General features: G+C 40.7%; 1 protein-coding gene across 5 annotated transcripts in view; it reads left to right on the top strand.

Moving 5' to 3' along the window:
- tln2b (talin 2b) overlaps positions 1–7,995 on the top strand; it is an 89,800-nt gene extending 81,805 nt beyond the window's left edge. For 2 of the 5 annotated variants that reach the window (XM_005928722.3, XM_014335634.2), the window contains exons 52-58: positions 327–332; positions 819–943; positions 3,318–3,443; positions 3,539–3,601; positions 3,702–3,884; positions 3,966–4,091; positions 5,830–7,995. In XM_005928722.3, coding sequence (XP_005928784.1) covers positions 327–332; positions 819–943; positions 3,318–3,443; positions 3,539–3,601; positions 3,702–3,884; positions 3,966–4,091; positions 5,830–5,958 — 758 coding nt within the window. In that variant the 3' untranslated portion in view covers positions 5,959–7,995. The remainder of the gene's footprint in view (positions 1–326; positions 333–818; positions 944–3,317; positions 3,444–3,538; positions 3,602–3,701; positions 3,885–3,965; positions 4,092–5,829) is intronic. The other 3 variants (XM_005928724.3, XM_014335636.2, XM_014335635.2) reach the window with 2 other exon arrangements.
- Positions 7,996–14,990: the final 6,995 nt, after the last annotated feature.

The raw sequence follows: 14,990 nt of genomic DNA, 5'->3' as shown, positions 1-14,990 counted from the left end.
GTGTGTGTGTGTGTGTGTGTGTGCACACCCTGATAAAGATGGGTCACGAGAATCACTTTAGAATATTGAAATCACACCAAAGAGTGATTACCGTGCTGTCTTTCAAATTAAGCTCTGTAGGATGGTTATGACACAAACATATTAGAGGAGTGTTTTTTTTCTCTAGATGTTGCAATGCTCCATCTGATAGGAGTAATAGATTGTGTTTGGATGAGAATTAGATTTCAGCGTACTGCCTGAGACACAGCGGGGCTATCCACTTCACCTCTCTAATGTCCCATGTGTTCTCTCCCTCTCTCCTCCCTGCTCTTTCCTTGCTGCCTCAGACGGAGGTAAGTGGGATACGGTCTGTTTTGTTCCTCCAGATCACCTTTCATGCAGTCAGAAGGGGGTAGAGAGTAGATGGTTTCGGGGTAGGGTGGGGGTGCAGAACAGATTTCCCCAGAGCTCGAGATAATCTATGAAAACATCGTTCCATCTGCTTTACCAAGCTGTTCAAAAACGGCTACATTTTATGGGCACTTAAAAACGTCCAAAAAACCAACGATCCATCAAGTGTGCATTTCGTCTAATTTTAGCCATCTTAATCACTTTTCAGACATTACTGTCATACTGCAAACAGTTTGTGGGAATGTATAGAAAGCTCAGATTTAAGACATACAAGGCATCCTGCGTGTGAATAGGAACATTTGTTTGAAGCAAAGCAGGGCTATTTCTTACTTAAAATTATACCATCACTTTTTTCTTGTACTTTTTTGAAAGTCTGTTCAAAAACTACTGCGATAATCACTGTTTGGCTACGTTTTGATCTCTTCCAGGATCAGAGTGCGTGGACCCCGAGGACCCCACTGTCATCGCTGAGACTGAGCTGCTCGGAGCAGCAGCATCCATTGAAGCTGCAGCCAAGAAACTAGAGCAGCTGAAACCCAGGGCCAAGCCCAAGGTAAAAGTGCCCCTCTCAACCTTTTCCACCCACGCAAACCCACGCACAGGTTTTTGCCATTAATCAGCAGGGAGACAACGTGGGGTGTAGGCAGGAAAAGGTGACACCGGCTTTGAAGTGGAGTCTTTCTTTTTTTCGTTTTCTTTCTATTAACCGAGCTGCAAACATGGGATCATAAAAGGATAAAAATTATTCTGTTACACATGCCGTGTTGACTCAGACAACTCGGTCCAGTGATCTAACTTGTACGACTTTCTTCAAAGGTAGTTTGAGACTTTATTTTGAGTTGCGCTGCCAAGAGACGCAATTACACAGCTGGGTCTTCAAGCTTATTTTGGAAGGGAGTTCAAAAGTGCGATGAACTGTTGTGACCCTTTGTGAAAGAGAGGTTCTCTGCCTTATTGGACACATTTCCTTTTGTTTCTTTGCAGTGTTCGTCATTTCTAAACGAAACAGGGAGGTTTTCTCAGCCTGTTGTTCACCTTCCCCCACACACACATTGCGGTATTGCCTAAAAAAACAGAGCGACTTTAGCCCTTAACAAGCAGATAACTGTGCTTTTGTGAAGTCAAATTACTCGTGTTTTGTATGCAATACAGGATTGTGGTTTGAGGTGTGCTCTGCATGATTGCGTCTGTCTCTGGAGACTGGATAGTTAGATCTATGTGGTCTTGCTTTTTGTGCCTCTAGTGCTTTTCCCCTTTTCTATCAGTTCAAACCTCTGTCTGTGTGTGATTTCAAAATCTCTATATTTATAATACATCAGCTTTTATGAAGACTCTATAATGCTCTGCTTTGTACTACAATTCCAGAGCTGCAGACTGCATTTATGATGACCTTTGTGTTTATGAAAGGGGATTAGTGGGTGAAAGGCGCTTCCTCTTTTTGATGTCAGTGTCTCCCTCTAGTGATCTAAGAGGAAGCTTTAGTATTTAAAAGGTCCTGAACTAATCTGTCCTTGTGAGCAATTTATTTTTATTTATATATATACATTTGTAGCTGTGCTGTCCTGTCATTTGTGCTCATGTAGCTTACAGGACAAAACGAAATCCCAGGTCTGAGATACAGATTTTATGAGGATGTGAAGCAAGACGGTGAACTGTACGAGCTTTTTTTTTTTTTAATATCACAAAGCAGGCCTAATGTCTCTTAAAAAACACATGGGTTCAAACAGATGTTTAGGTTATTTGTTTAAAACTGCTTGAATTCTTCCTCGTCTCCCCCCCTCCCTTCCTTTCTGCTCCTTCATCCCTCCCATCCAAAAGGAGGGAGGGCTCTCCTGCCCCCCAAGCATGCTTCCTTGCTCCCTACCCCTCAAGCCATTGTAGACCTGGAAGCCTTCTCTGCAGGGCTCTGTCTGATATGTTTGATATATTAGGTTGTTATTCAGTCCAACTATATATCAAACATATTCCTACAGTGTCCCGCCCTGTCTCCAGCCGCGTGTGCCTTATGTGTTTATCGAGGTCTGTGATCAACTGCATGCTGTTGACTGATGTTGCAGAGATGGCCATTTGTTGAATGTTCTTGAACTGATGCCTCTTGTTTACTTTGGTGTAATGACTGGATTTATCATATCACATATCTGCTGCCACTTTGTGTAACGCTAAAACTTAAGCAGTACTGCTTATGTTCCATTATCAGGACAAAGATGCAATTGAGGACAACGTGTTGTTTTTTTCTTTAATTCTGAAGGTTTTAGAAAGTAGTACGAGGCAGAGTGTTTAGTTTGGATATACTGTATTTTTAAGCCATTCTAATGTATTTATAAAGCTTTTTAACACTCTTGAATGTAAGGTTCTAAAATAATTTGTGGGCATAATTATTCCAAGTTGGCACAGTATTATGAGATTCTTGGTGCTGGGTTACACAACACATTAAGTTTAGTCATCTATAAAGATGTGTATAGAGAACAGATTAAAATTTCTAGGTTTGAAAAATGAAGCAGTTTCTCACAAACTTGTGCTTTACCATGGCTTTGAGCTCTAAGTATCAGCACTGAGGTTATAGCACCATTCATCTAATAACACAAAGGATTTATGAGCAGTATTTGCCAGTATATAAGTAAATTGTAATAGAAGAAAACACCACAATTATCAAAGCTTTGGCAGTCTCCGTATACGGGTGTGAATGTGCAAGAGTGTGAAGCAGGTTTTGATTGGACGGACTGTGGAGGATCCGAGCTTGGCCAAGACACGTTGTAAAAGTAAAAATTGTTTTTGTGAAATTGTTTTTAAATTAGGATTGTACTCTGTATTTTAATTAGTCCTCTAAATGCCACAGATGCGTCTCCCAGGAGTGTAGATGCAAAGGTGATGATGTCTTTAACTAATTAAATTCACTTTAAATGTAAGTTATGTGGTTTACCTTCCAGCAGGCAGATGAGACGCTGGATTTTGAGGAGCAGATATTAGAAGCAGCAAAGTCCATTGCTGCAGCAACTAGCGCTCTTGTTAAATCTGCATCTGCAGCTCAGAGAGAACTGGTGGCACAGGGCAAGGTCAGTCTACACAATCTGCAAACCTTAGGCACTTGTAAAGTACTCGGTAGTAACACAGTGTAACATCTGAATTTCTCCCCCAAACTCTACCTCAGGTGGGATCCAATCAAGCCAATGCAGTCGACGATGGCCAGTGGTCACAGGGTCTCATATCAGCTGTAAGTCGCTGTGAATTATTCTAAAACCTTCCTTCTATAACACCAAATGAGGCTTAAAATAAAGCCAACTTGTTCCATGCATATTTCTTCAATGCTGCAGGCACGTATGGTAGCAGCAGCCACCAGTAATCTGTGTGAGGCAGCTAATGCTTCAGTGCAGGGCCACGCCAGTGAGGAGAAGCTCATCTCTTCAGCCAAGCAGGTTGCAGCCTCGACAGCTCAGCTGCTGGTGGCCTGCAAGGTGAAGGCAGACCAGGATTCAGAAGCCATGAGGAGACTACAGGTAGTACTGAAACACACTTTTTAATTCGTCCCTGGAAACGTTTATTGCACATGTACTAATTTTGGGGATGTTACTAAAAAGGTGGCTGGTAATGCTGTGAAGCGAGCATCGGACAATCTAGTCAAGGCGGCTCAGAAAGCAGCATTTGACAAGACTGAGGATGACAGCGTTGTGGTGAAGACCAAGTTTGTTGGAGGCATAGCTCAGGTAAGAATCCTGGAAAGAAAAAATGTTTGAGGGCTAGAAGAGAAATCACTACTTCTCTGTGATGTGCCCTTTTCTTGCCAATATGCCAAAATGCCACAGTTGTTTTTCTGAAATCGCTGAGAGCTGCTGTAGATGAGAAGCCCGTCAGTTTTGTTTCTCACTTGTTTACCAGGTTTGCAAGGCACCCACAGCTGAATATCTTTTGAAAGCCTTTAGTGTATTTCTCTTCCGGCAGAAACAAATAACAGTACTTTCTGTGGCCGTGACTGGTTTCCCAAATTAGTGCTGCACCCCAGCTGGACTTCAGCCTGTCACCTGTCACTGCTGAGTACTGTATTCAAAAGACATCAAAAAGGTTTAAGTTCATCGGTTGCTTTTTTTTATTCTGGTTTGTTCACGTTGGTACAGGGTGAACATCCAGTCCTCATGGGCCAGTGTGCTGAAAAACATGTGTCCCTGCTGCAACACACCTGGATAAAATTAGTAGGTCATTGGCAAAGCTTTATAGAACTTGACTGCATGCTGAGGTGGCAATTCAGCCATTTGATTCATGTTACAGCAGCTCATGAATGAATTAACATGATGCAACAAAAGTACTTTTACAAGTACATTTTTTCAGAAAGTACATATATTTAAGGTTCCCATCTCACCATGCAGTCAGTTCTTGCTAATGGCCTACGGATTTTATTCAGGTGTGTTGCAGCAGGGACACATTTAAAAGTTTCAGGACACCGGCCCTCGAGTTCAACACCCCTGGTCTAAGTAGTTAACACGTTTTGATTCTTCACAAAAATGTCACTCGTATATTTTCAATTTTATGTATATATTTATAACGTAGTTACAGTCAGTTACCTATTTTATGGTTTGCTGAGGTTTTATTAGATGATGATCAGTGGCGACGGGGATATCCTTCTGGATGTGCGAGCGAGTCTCAATGCCGCATGGATGAAGTGGCGTCAAGTGACGGGTGTGCTATGCAACCGTCGAATGCCAGACCATCTCAAGGCGAAAATTTACAAGACTGTAGTCCGCCCGGTTTCCCTGTATGGATCGGAGTGCTGGCCAGCCACCGCCAACCACAAACAGGCCCTGCACACAATGGAAATGCGAATGCTCAGGTGGTGTCTTGGCCTCACGTGTTGGGACCAAGTCAAGAATGAAGACGTCAGAAAGCGGCTCGGCATTGCACCAATCATGGTGAAAATGCGCAAGGGACGGCTACGGTGGTACAGACACGTATTACGCTCAGACGACAGCTCAGTGGCGAAAACGGCAATGAGGCTTGAACCCGGTGGCCAGCGACCTCGTGGCAGGCTGACGAAACGGTGGATGGACAGAATAAAGGAAGACATGAAGATCGTCAATGCCGCCCCAGAAGACGCCCTCAGTCGTGCCAAATGGAGACAGATTTGCCGCAAAGCGGACCCTGCCATGCAGGACAAATGCTAGGAAGAAGAAGATGAGTTTTTATTAGATATGTAAATCTGACAAACTCAATTATCAATGAAGATGTCTGACAGCTTCATTGATCATTGAGTACAATCAGCTCAGTTTGCCATAAAGTTTCTAGCAAAATATATTTCGTACTGTTTAAATTTATATTTCTATCTACATAATGAAAGTCTTGGTGTTCTGCCATGTTCTGCGCTCGGGACATGACAGCAAGGGTTTATCATGTCAGCCTATCCACAGGAATATTAGTGGTGAATCTTCTGTCAATTGTTCTCATTTTCCTCAGATCATTGCGGCTCAGGAGGAGATGCTGAGGAAGGAGCGAGAGCTGGAGGAAGCTCGGAAGAAGCTGGCTCAGATCAGACAGCAGCAGTACAAGTTCCTGCCCAGCGAACTGAGGGAGGACGAAGGCTGACGGACGCAGCGGATGGGGACGTGCGCTGCGCTGACGAGACCTTCTTGTCACGGGGAGGTGCCAGTCAAGTATTGGCTATTTCAACTCTCATAAAACCAAGGACAATATAGCACTTGAAGCAGGCCTGTTTGGTGATAAAACAAGTGCCTGTGCTCGGTGTATTTCTGTGTGTATGTGGCTGTGTGTGTGCGTGTATGTATTTGTCAGTGAATGGCATTGACATTCAGACTTTAATATGAAGAAAGCTGTTCCTATAAGCAAGTTGAGAAAGTTTAAGTCGTACGATAAACCTGTCATTAATTTGTGGGTGTTACTGCATCATGAGCATTACTGACTGTTACAATCATGAATCAAAGAAATCTCGTATAATCACTGAATGTTCTCAAAAGTGTTTGAGGTTTAAAACAAATAGAAAGGAACTGGTGATATCGATGTAACCGGCAAATTCAATCTAAGGGTCCACAGTTTGTATTCCAGGTATACAAAGTATTAATAGAAAGGCAGGAAGATTTCTCACGTCTCATTTCACCACTGGCTTGCATGCACCATAATGTCTAAACATATCAGCGAAGCTACTAACCAATAGAGTAGTATAGAGTAAAAGACACTTGTATTTTACTAAAAAAAAAATGTGAACACGTGGTTTGCTGTTAAACTAGCAAATCTTGAAAAGAGAAAAATCAATGATTATGATTAAACTATGTTGTTCTGCTTGATGCCAAACGATGAGAGTCTCTAAATGATAATATAACATGACCACTGGCCATCACTAGCTATAAAGATGTTTATTCTTGACCACTTTCTTATATAGGTATAATCTGTGGTATTCAGAGTATCTGGATGATATGTGACCAAATATGTCTTGCTGCTTGTACATTATGTCATTTGATGTAACCCATCCCCCCCCCGCTCACAGTTCTTCCCACACACGCTTGTGTAAGGAATACTTGTTTACATTTTTTGTCATGTTTGTTCTCGCTCGTCTTTGTGTTTTTAATTCCTTCTCCATTTACACTGGCCAGATTCTCTTTGGGTGTCGCCAGTGCTTTTATTCTGCATACACGCAGTCACTGCCCCGTCCTGCTAAAGTCATTTCACTTCAGATGGTCTGTCTATAGCAATACTTTACACTGAATATTTGAGAAAGATAATAAGAGTCTGCGCTGTTATTGTTTGGAAGAGTGTGCAATCATATTGAACTCTAGGCTCTTGAATGAAATGAGCACACACTGTGCTATAAAGTGGCTCATAACTTTATGCACTGAATTTAAAGCTCCCATTATATTGAATGGAGGACATTTGCTTAACAAACTAGAAGGAAATGGCATCACACTCTGAGAAAACTGATTTTCTTTTCCATTATTAATATATAATGTATTTCAAATTTTCAGCATTCAGCTCCACCATCTGTCCGCGTCAGTGTCTGGTCTGCATTTTTATTTTTTATTTTTTGTACTAGTGCCTTACTTGAGTCTGCCCTACGAGCAGCTGAAAACCAGGCTGGGTGGGAGCCTGAGCCTTGTCCTCTCTGGATCAAAGCATTATGCCAGTCTATTCCCTATTGGGGTCTTAATTTAAAAAAAAAGCCCTTTGCCATACAGTACAATGCCTTGGCTGGTGGCCTACCTGCTGACAGTGTTCTAATGCTGATATAAAAGGGCATCTGTGGATACATTAGGATTTAAAGACTAACGCTAGACTGCATTCAATGAGCATGTGGCAATTTGTGTATGAAGTTGAGAAATTGTTTAAATTCATTATGCCAAGTCCCTCTTAAATGTTTCATTGTCTAACCACTATAAGAATTAAGTTTCTATCAGTAAATGTAAGAATTACCCTGAAATATATTGTCTGACTGATTTGTCAAAGTATTAATGGAAAATAGAAAAAGTTATTAGCTCTGTTTATGAATACGTGTTGTGCTTTCTTTAACAGAATCTGTTTGTTTTCTGATTTGATGCTGTATGTATGATATTTATCTGGTCACAAAAGTATTTTTTGTATTCACCACAAATAAAGCTTTCAGACAACCGGTAACATTAAGATGATTGTTGCTTTTTTTCTTCATGTGAAATAGTGTCCCCTGCAGCTCTACTACTACTCTGACCCCAGATAAGGAGACCAAAATCAGTCAAAAGTACGTCTACTCTTTAATATAGCTATATACATATATATTATTTTTTGAAACCTCAAGATAAAAGATGTCCAGTCGAATAAATCATCCTGCATTCTTGCCAGAAGATGTCAGCATTTATCCTTCATAGCTGAATCAGGAGGTCAGAGGATGTTCAAGTGGAAGGACTGGCAAAGTTAGCCAGACCAAATATGGACATTGTGGATGCATTTTTTTCTCCTTGCTTTACAGGCCAGACCTTGAAATATGCAACAATCCCCACTTAGATATTTTGGTCAATAATGAGAGTTCACAGTATTTTTATACTCTGGGTTACTGTTCCACAGCTGCAGCCTTTATAAGCCTCATGTTTGAAGAATTAGTCAATCAGGAGAGTGAACTTGACCTTTTTTTTTCTTCTCGGGTGATACATTGCTTATTTCGTACTAAAGCTGATCCTCCTGTGCTAGAAGAAAATGTGGGCATAGTGTGCAAAGTATGGTTAAAGGTGGCCAGCACAGCACACTGTCCTTCTAATGAACACCATATTTGGTAGTTTGAATGTTTTGGTCTCATGCAAGGCAAGGCCACAGTGAAGAGGGGAAACTGAAGCCATGTGTTTAAGAGCGAGTACCCATCTACTACTCACCCTCTCCCCTCCATCTCCATTCAGTGCCTGAGACCAAAAAGATTTTTGTTTTGTTTTGTTTGTTTTTTGGTGAACTTTGGAACAACTCAGCAAATTTGCGAGTTACTAGAGAAACCGTTCAATTCCTTCCTGCTATTGACCTGCACTTAATAATTTTGCCATGAGCTAAGCTGCATTTATTGCTTTCTTCTGCAAAACACAAAAAGGGGTATTTTAACCCACACCCTTTTACCTTTTCAGTGTGTGGCTTTTTCTTAAGCGCTCTGTCTTTTTTAGTCACTTGGCACGTCGCATATTAAACAAATGGAGCGTAAAGGAAAGAAGATGCAAGATATGTTTAGCTTAATTAGAGGAAAGTGTTTAGGAAACAAAAATTAAAGGTTGAATTGAATTTGCTAAAGGAAACTTCAGAACCTGCTAATAGTTTTTGAGTATTTAAAAGCTTCATGACACACTTAGTAATCCCTTGCACCGACGGTGTAAATCTCCGGCATCCTGAATGTTCTAAACTTGCTGTGTTGGAAAGTTTGTTTTGCTGTGTCTTGTGCCATGCCTAATCCCTGCAGTCTGGCAGCCATTTAGTCCAGGCTTTGTTCCACGCTCAAGTTCCTAAAAGTGAAGCCAGGCTAACACATAGCTGGGCCAAATGACACTTGATCACCTCTACACTTTAATCATTTCAGAGCTAATCTAAGGTCTGCTTAAGGCTGATACTGGTTTATATGTTTTCCAGTTTCAGTGGCAGGCATTTTAATGTAAGGTCCGAAGTAATGCAGGAATGGAATTAGGGCTTAACACTAAGAAAAGCCTATGTGAGCTTGGGAGTTGTCACACTGGAAAGCTGTGTAGGCACTTTTTGATAATGCTCTGTCAAATTTTAGTTTTCCATGTCCTGGTTTGGGTTTCAGGGATTTCTTTAATAGTGTAAACAGTGGTGAATGCTTTATAAATTAAGAAAAACATTCATAAGTCTCATGCTAAAAAAGCCTCTATGTGAACTCACTGTATCATTATTATTATTATTTTGAATTCGGTTCAGGTAAGGCTAAACCAAACAGACTGAGAAAGTATAAAGGTCTGTGAATTCACAGAGAGTGAGACAGCCTTTACCCTGAGCTATTTTTTCTTTTCACTTTTAGAGAACGTGATGAAAGAGGAAGAGAGGTTTGGAAAAAATGCACATCAGGAAAGGCTTTTGGGTTTTTGGGCTGGGCCTTTTTGTCCACAGCGTGCTACTGGGGTTTTTCTCTTTTATGTCGTTGCCTTTGTGCACAGACAACATTTTAACCTGACAGTGTCCTTCTTGGGTCTTTCTCTGAACAAGCAGCCTGTGAACAAAAAGTTATTGCTAGCTATGATCTCTGGGAATACAAGATGTTTTTCTTTCCAAGCGCACTCATTCTCCCACCTTTTATATGGTAACATGGTTTTTTTTTTTTATAATCCTACTGAGACACATATTTCAGTGCAAAGAAGTCTAGAAGAAGGCCATAAAAATAGCTTATCAGTTCTTCAGCAGCCGTGTCAGGCTGAAAGTAATTTTCAAATTATTCAGGCTGATAAAACACTGGAAACCAGTATTGTTTATGGGTTGAATGGCTACTTGGCTTCAGTCCATTTTTTCCCAAAACTCTTACAAGGTCCAGACCCAAACAAGGTATGATAACATAAAAGAAGAACATATTTAACAAGCTGTTCCTTACAAAACTCTCCATGGAATTTGCTTTTCCTGTTATTTATATTATATCTTCTCAATATTAGCATGGTTTTAATGTATTTTCCAAATCTGAAATTCAACCCTGCATCTGGGGAAAGGCACTTTTACAGCCAAACAAAGTTTTCTTCAGCTAAAATGATAAACCACTTCATGTCTCACAGATACTGCCAAGAGCTTTGTGTAAATATGCTTGTACTGTCTTGGTAATCACATTGTCTAACAGTTATATAGAAGAATACAGTGAGGAATCACAGCATGGTTTTACCTAAATGAATGAGGTCATTGTTTCAGAGGATGCCTGCTGTTTAGGCATACTCACATACCACTGCTCTGAGAAGCAGAGCTCCCTAACATAAACCTGGGAGACAGCAGCTGATGGATCTTAAAGAGTATTTCACTCCACTCTGGAAAACATGACTATTTTAGGTAATTAGCGGGGTTGTCCCAACATGTTGACTTCTCCACTTACAGTAACTAACAGTGTATAACCTTTAATTTAAAACTAAACAGAGTCAGTATAGATGATCTCTTTCATAACTTTGAGCTCGTTGTTGTCTAATTGTTGTGATTTCACAAGCTTAAAACACAGGTTAAAATAATAGTACATTTAAGAGTAAAAAAAAAAAAAAATAGTACAGGTATGTTCATACTTGGACTACATAAAATAGAATACACCAATTTCCAAAAGATAAGAGCATAATGGGTGTATTTTTTTAAAGGTAGGTAGGTTAGAAAACAGTCACACTCAGAATCTCAATCGGCCTGCTGAGTGACAAAATTCACTGTCTACCTCTCCCCTGACAGCACAGCAGCTCCTTCAGTCATCGCGTAAGGAAGGCACAGTATTTCTCAGTCAGCAATGGGAGGAGGGCTATATTGGGACTGAGCTGAGACTTAAAACTTGGGTGCTAAATTTGGAGAGCTTCACAAGTAACATCAGGAATATCTATTAAATGATATCCTCTGACTCCAAACACGTTCTTCCACAGTCAGGTTTTCCTCAGCGACTTACTTACACTTTGCTCGGTTTTGCTGAAAACGGTGTCGTGATAGAGAGCTGAGGAGCAGCCTGTCTCAGATGGTGCTGCCGGATGCATCTGATCTGCAGAGCCTCCTTGGATTTAAGCTGTCCAGAATGAAACGTAATACTCCGCCATCCAAATGCTTCTGTCTTAATAAGGAGACTTTGCTTAGCACTCGTCAGATGACAGGCCGCATTTCTGTGGAGGAGAAAAAAAGAGTCATTGGCTCCTTTCTTCACTCAATCCTGTGGCCTCCCCACCCTGTGTTAAAGCTGAATAAACACTCTCTGCTCAGCGAGGTTTTCTCAACACTGACATCAAATTTCACACAATTTTGGTGTGAGAACCTACATTTAATGTGTCATTCTATTATTGACTTTTGTTTGCCAGCTTGCCTGCATACATATATATATCTATATCTATATATATAGATATAGATATATATATATATAGAGAGAGAGATATAGATATAGATATGTATATATAGATATAGACATAGGGGGCTTGGGGGCACCCCTGTTATGAACACAGAACATACATAATATATATGTACATATTACTCCAAAGTAATATGTACAATACTGTGCAAAAGTCTTGAGCCAAGCCTCATTTCTTCATACTTTGTTCTCAAGGAGCAACAAAAGTGGTTTCAAACAATAGCTCTCCAGGCTTTCTGAAGGTATTCCAAAGTTTTTCTTTGGACACTGACTGCTTGTCCTTATTCTTATCCAATCATTGCAAAGGAGGTTTTTTGTTTTTTTGATTGATTTTTTTTTCTTTGGGGGGGGGGTGTTTGTGTGTTTGTTTTTGCTACCCCACTTATCACTGATCTATCACTGATCTATTCAAGCACATAATATGCACCTAACTCAAGGGATGAACCAATATGTGTCTCCACAACTTTTAAATTGTATCTCCAGGTTCTTTGTTACTAGCAGCCTGTTATAAAAACACAAGTGTTCTCATTTTCTTGGTCAAATCTACAGAAATACCAAACTCAGGAGAAAGGGACAATGGTGAACACAGAGAAGTAATGTCAGATTTAATCCACCATACAATACCATCTGGAAAACATTTCATTAACAAAACATTAAGAAACAATTCTAAATACACTGCCAGTGGAAAAGCAAACCATGGATAGAAACACACAGTGGAACACTATCAGTGGTAGATTGGCCTCCCCAGACCCCAAACCTCAACATTATTGCAGCAGCGTGGGGCCATTTCGACAGATGGCAGAACAAAAGGCAGCAAATATCCAAATAAGATGTTTGAATGTCCTTCAAGTCGCCTGGAGAGCTACTCCTGAAGACTACTTAAAGAAATTACAGAAAAGCATAACTAAGAGAATCCTTGGTGTGCTGAATAAAGGTGGTGGTTAAACCAAATATTGACTTTAAATCTTGCCTTATATGCCTTATATATTGTCTTTCCATGTATGTTCATTCATGGAAAGACATGCTTCAGTAATTTGTTACAACTATTTCCAATTTTTCTGATTGAGACTTTTCGACAGTAACTTCTTTGATTCTGTGGGGTTTTGATGAAAACAGTTCTGTAGATGCACTTGAAGCAACAGTTGACGATTTTTTTCCCAAAATAGCAAAGCCATTAAGAGCATATAAAGGACATGTGCTAATTGCACAAAGGTCAAAATGTGATTGATTAGGAAGCTAGGAATCATAAAGGAATAGCATTTAGATACCTCAGCTAACTTGACTCTATTCCTATAAATATAGTGGTTTAGGCCAGCTTCTTAAGCCAACACACTGGGAAGCCACAAGCACTCACAAATGTGCACTCTCATTGCAATTTATCTGCTTCCCCCAGGCCTGGAAAAAGGGAAGGGTTGCTTTTGCTGCCTTCCAAAACCTGACTGGCTCACTAAAAGTAGTTTGTGCAGAAAAAAAAAAAACATGCTTTAGATGAGGCCCCCCCACAAATATGCCAGTGATCCCACATCTGTCCATTGGCTTAATTCTGCCTTTTATGAAGTGAATTTCAGTGTAAATAAACCATTAGGTTTGCATACAAGCATACATCAGTGCTCTGAGTACATTTTGCTGATAACATTTTCTGCATTTGTACTGAAGTACGATTTAATTCATCTAATTCACGAAGCAAGATTTTACATTCATATCCTGGTGTTTTTATTTAATAAAGGGATCCTCCCACCACCAGTCTTTCCTGTTCTTTTGATGGGAGTGTCTTCGGGCAGCCTCAGCATAATGATCCTTTTATTGTACTGTACATTGTTATCTCTGACATCCAAGGCCCCAGGGCAGGAACTAAGCAGACCACACCAAATGAGTGTCTATTTATTTTCATGTCTATCCGCTCAGCTGCTTTATGACCGACTTTGCACAACTGTTTTATCTAGATCCCTAGCTGTGTGGTGAGTCGTCGCTTTGCTGGGAAAACTGTCGTGGCATCTGATCAAACGTGGGGCCACAAGACAGGCTTTGGTATGAAAATGCAGGTGTTGCAGAGCTGTGGGTTCCTGTGGCATTTCTCGCTGCGGAGAGGCCACTGTGACCCAGGCACAGTGAACACAGTGCGTGTGTTCAAACAGCCAGCCAGAACCACACTGGAATGTCTCATCACCAGAGGTTCTCACACACACTTCACATTATGGCCCTTTCATTTAGTCAGCTTGGAGTCTGGAACTCATACGAAAACATGATATGAACCATCGTCTCCTGTTTTGGATTTACAACATGCAAAGTCTTTTGCTTACTGACATGGCAGTCGCTTGTGTTGTATTTCTCCCTCGAAAAGAATTCTCATGAGAGGATGCATTAAGAAAAGTTTGTATGAAGTGATTTAGATTACATCAAGCAAAACCACAGAAATACAACACAATCTCAGCATCCTCCTCCTCTGGCCATCCGTGCCAGAGAGCTCTGACAGGCAGGGAGAACAGTGGCTGAGCTAGAAGTGCATACCAAGACATTTTATAGCCCCAAGGAATGGAAAGAAATATCGAGTATGCTTTTGGACCTCACAAAAAGCCCCCGCAAGTTAGCCCTCTCATATGTCTACCTCACTTACACCAGAGAGCCCATATATGGACACATATATGAAAGGTTTTTCGTTCGTGCGCAAACACGGAAACTTCTAGCCCTGTGACACGAAGGGCAAAAGATTGAAGGCAAATATTTGAATAGAGCTATCCTCGAGATATTCGGCAGCTGCGAACTCAGATGTACAATGCGACAATAATTGGGTGAGTACGTCAGCAAGCACAAAGCAATAGACGGGCATTTAAGTTAATGATAGAAAAACACACAGGAAAGAGGTTTAGAAAAATGTTTTAACAGCTTTAAATCCACCAAGAGTAAATTTTTGGACTCCTTATCTGGAACCGGGAGATGTCAAAGCTGCCTGTAAACAACAGTTCACTGCACTTCCGGCTTGATTCGCCCTTCTGTGTACAAATAAACACAAAGGCCAAAAAATGTGATTTTGCTGGAGACATATTTGTAAAGCTGACTGTCTCACAAATCAGTGTTTTGTTTTTTTTCCTTTCAC

The sequence above is a fragment of the Haplochromis burtoni genome, unplaced genomic scaffold (assembly GCF_018398535.1).
Source record: "Haplochromis burtoni strain Fernald_Lab_line unplaced genomic scaffold, NCSU_Asbu1 Contig_114, whole genome shotgun sequence".
Lineage (NCBI taxonomy): Eukaryota > Metazoa > Chordata > Actinopteri > Cichliformes > Cichlidae > Haplochromis > Haplochromis burtoni.
Note: the sequence above shows the minus strand (reverse complement) of the source record. Positions and strands in the feature narration are given on the sequence as shown.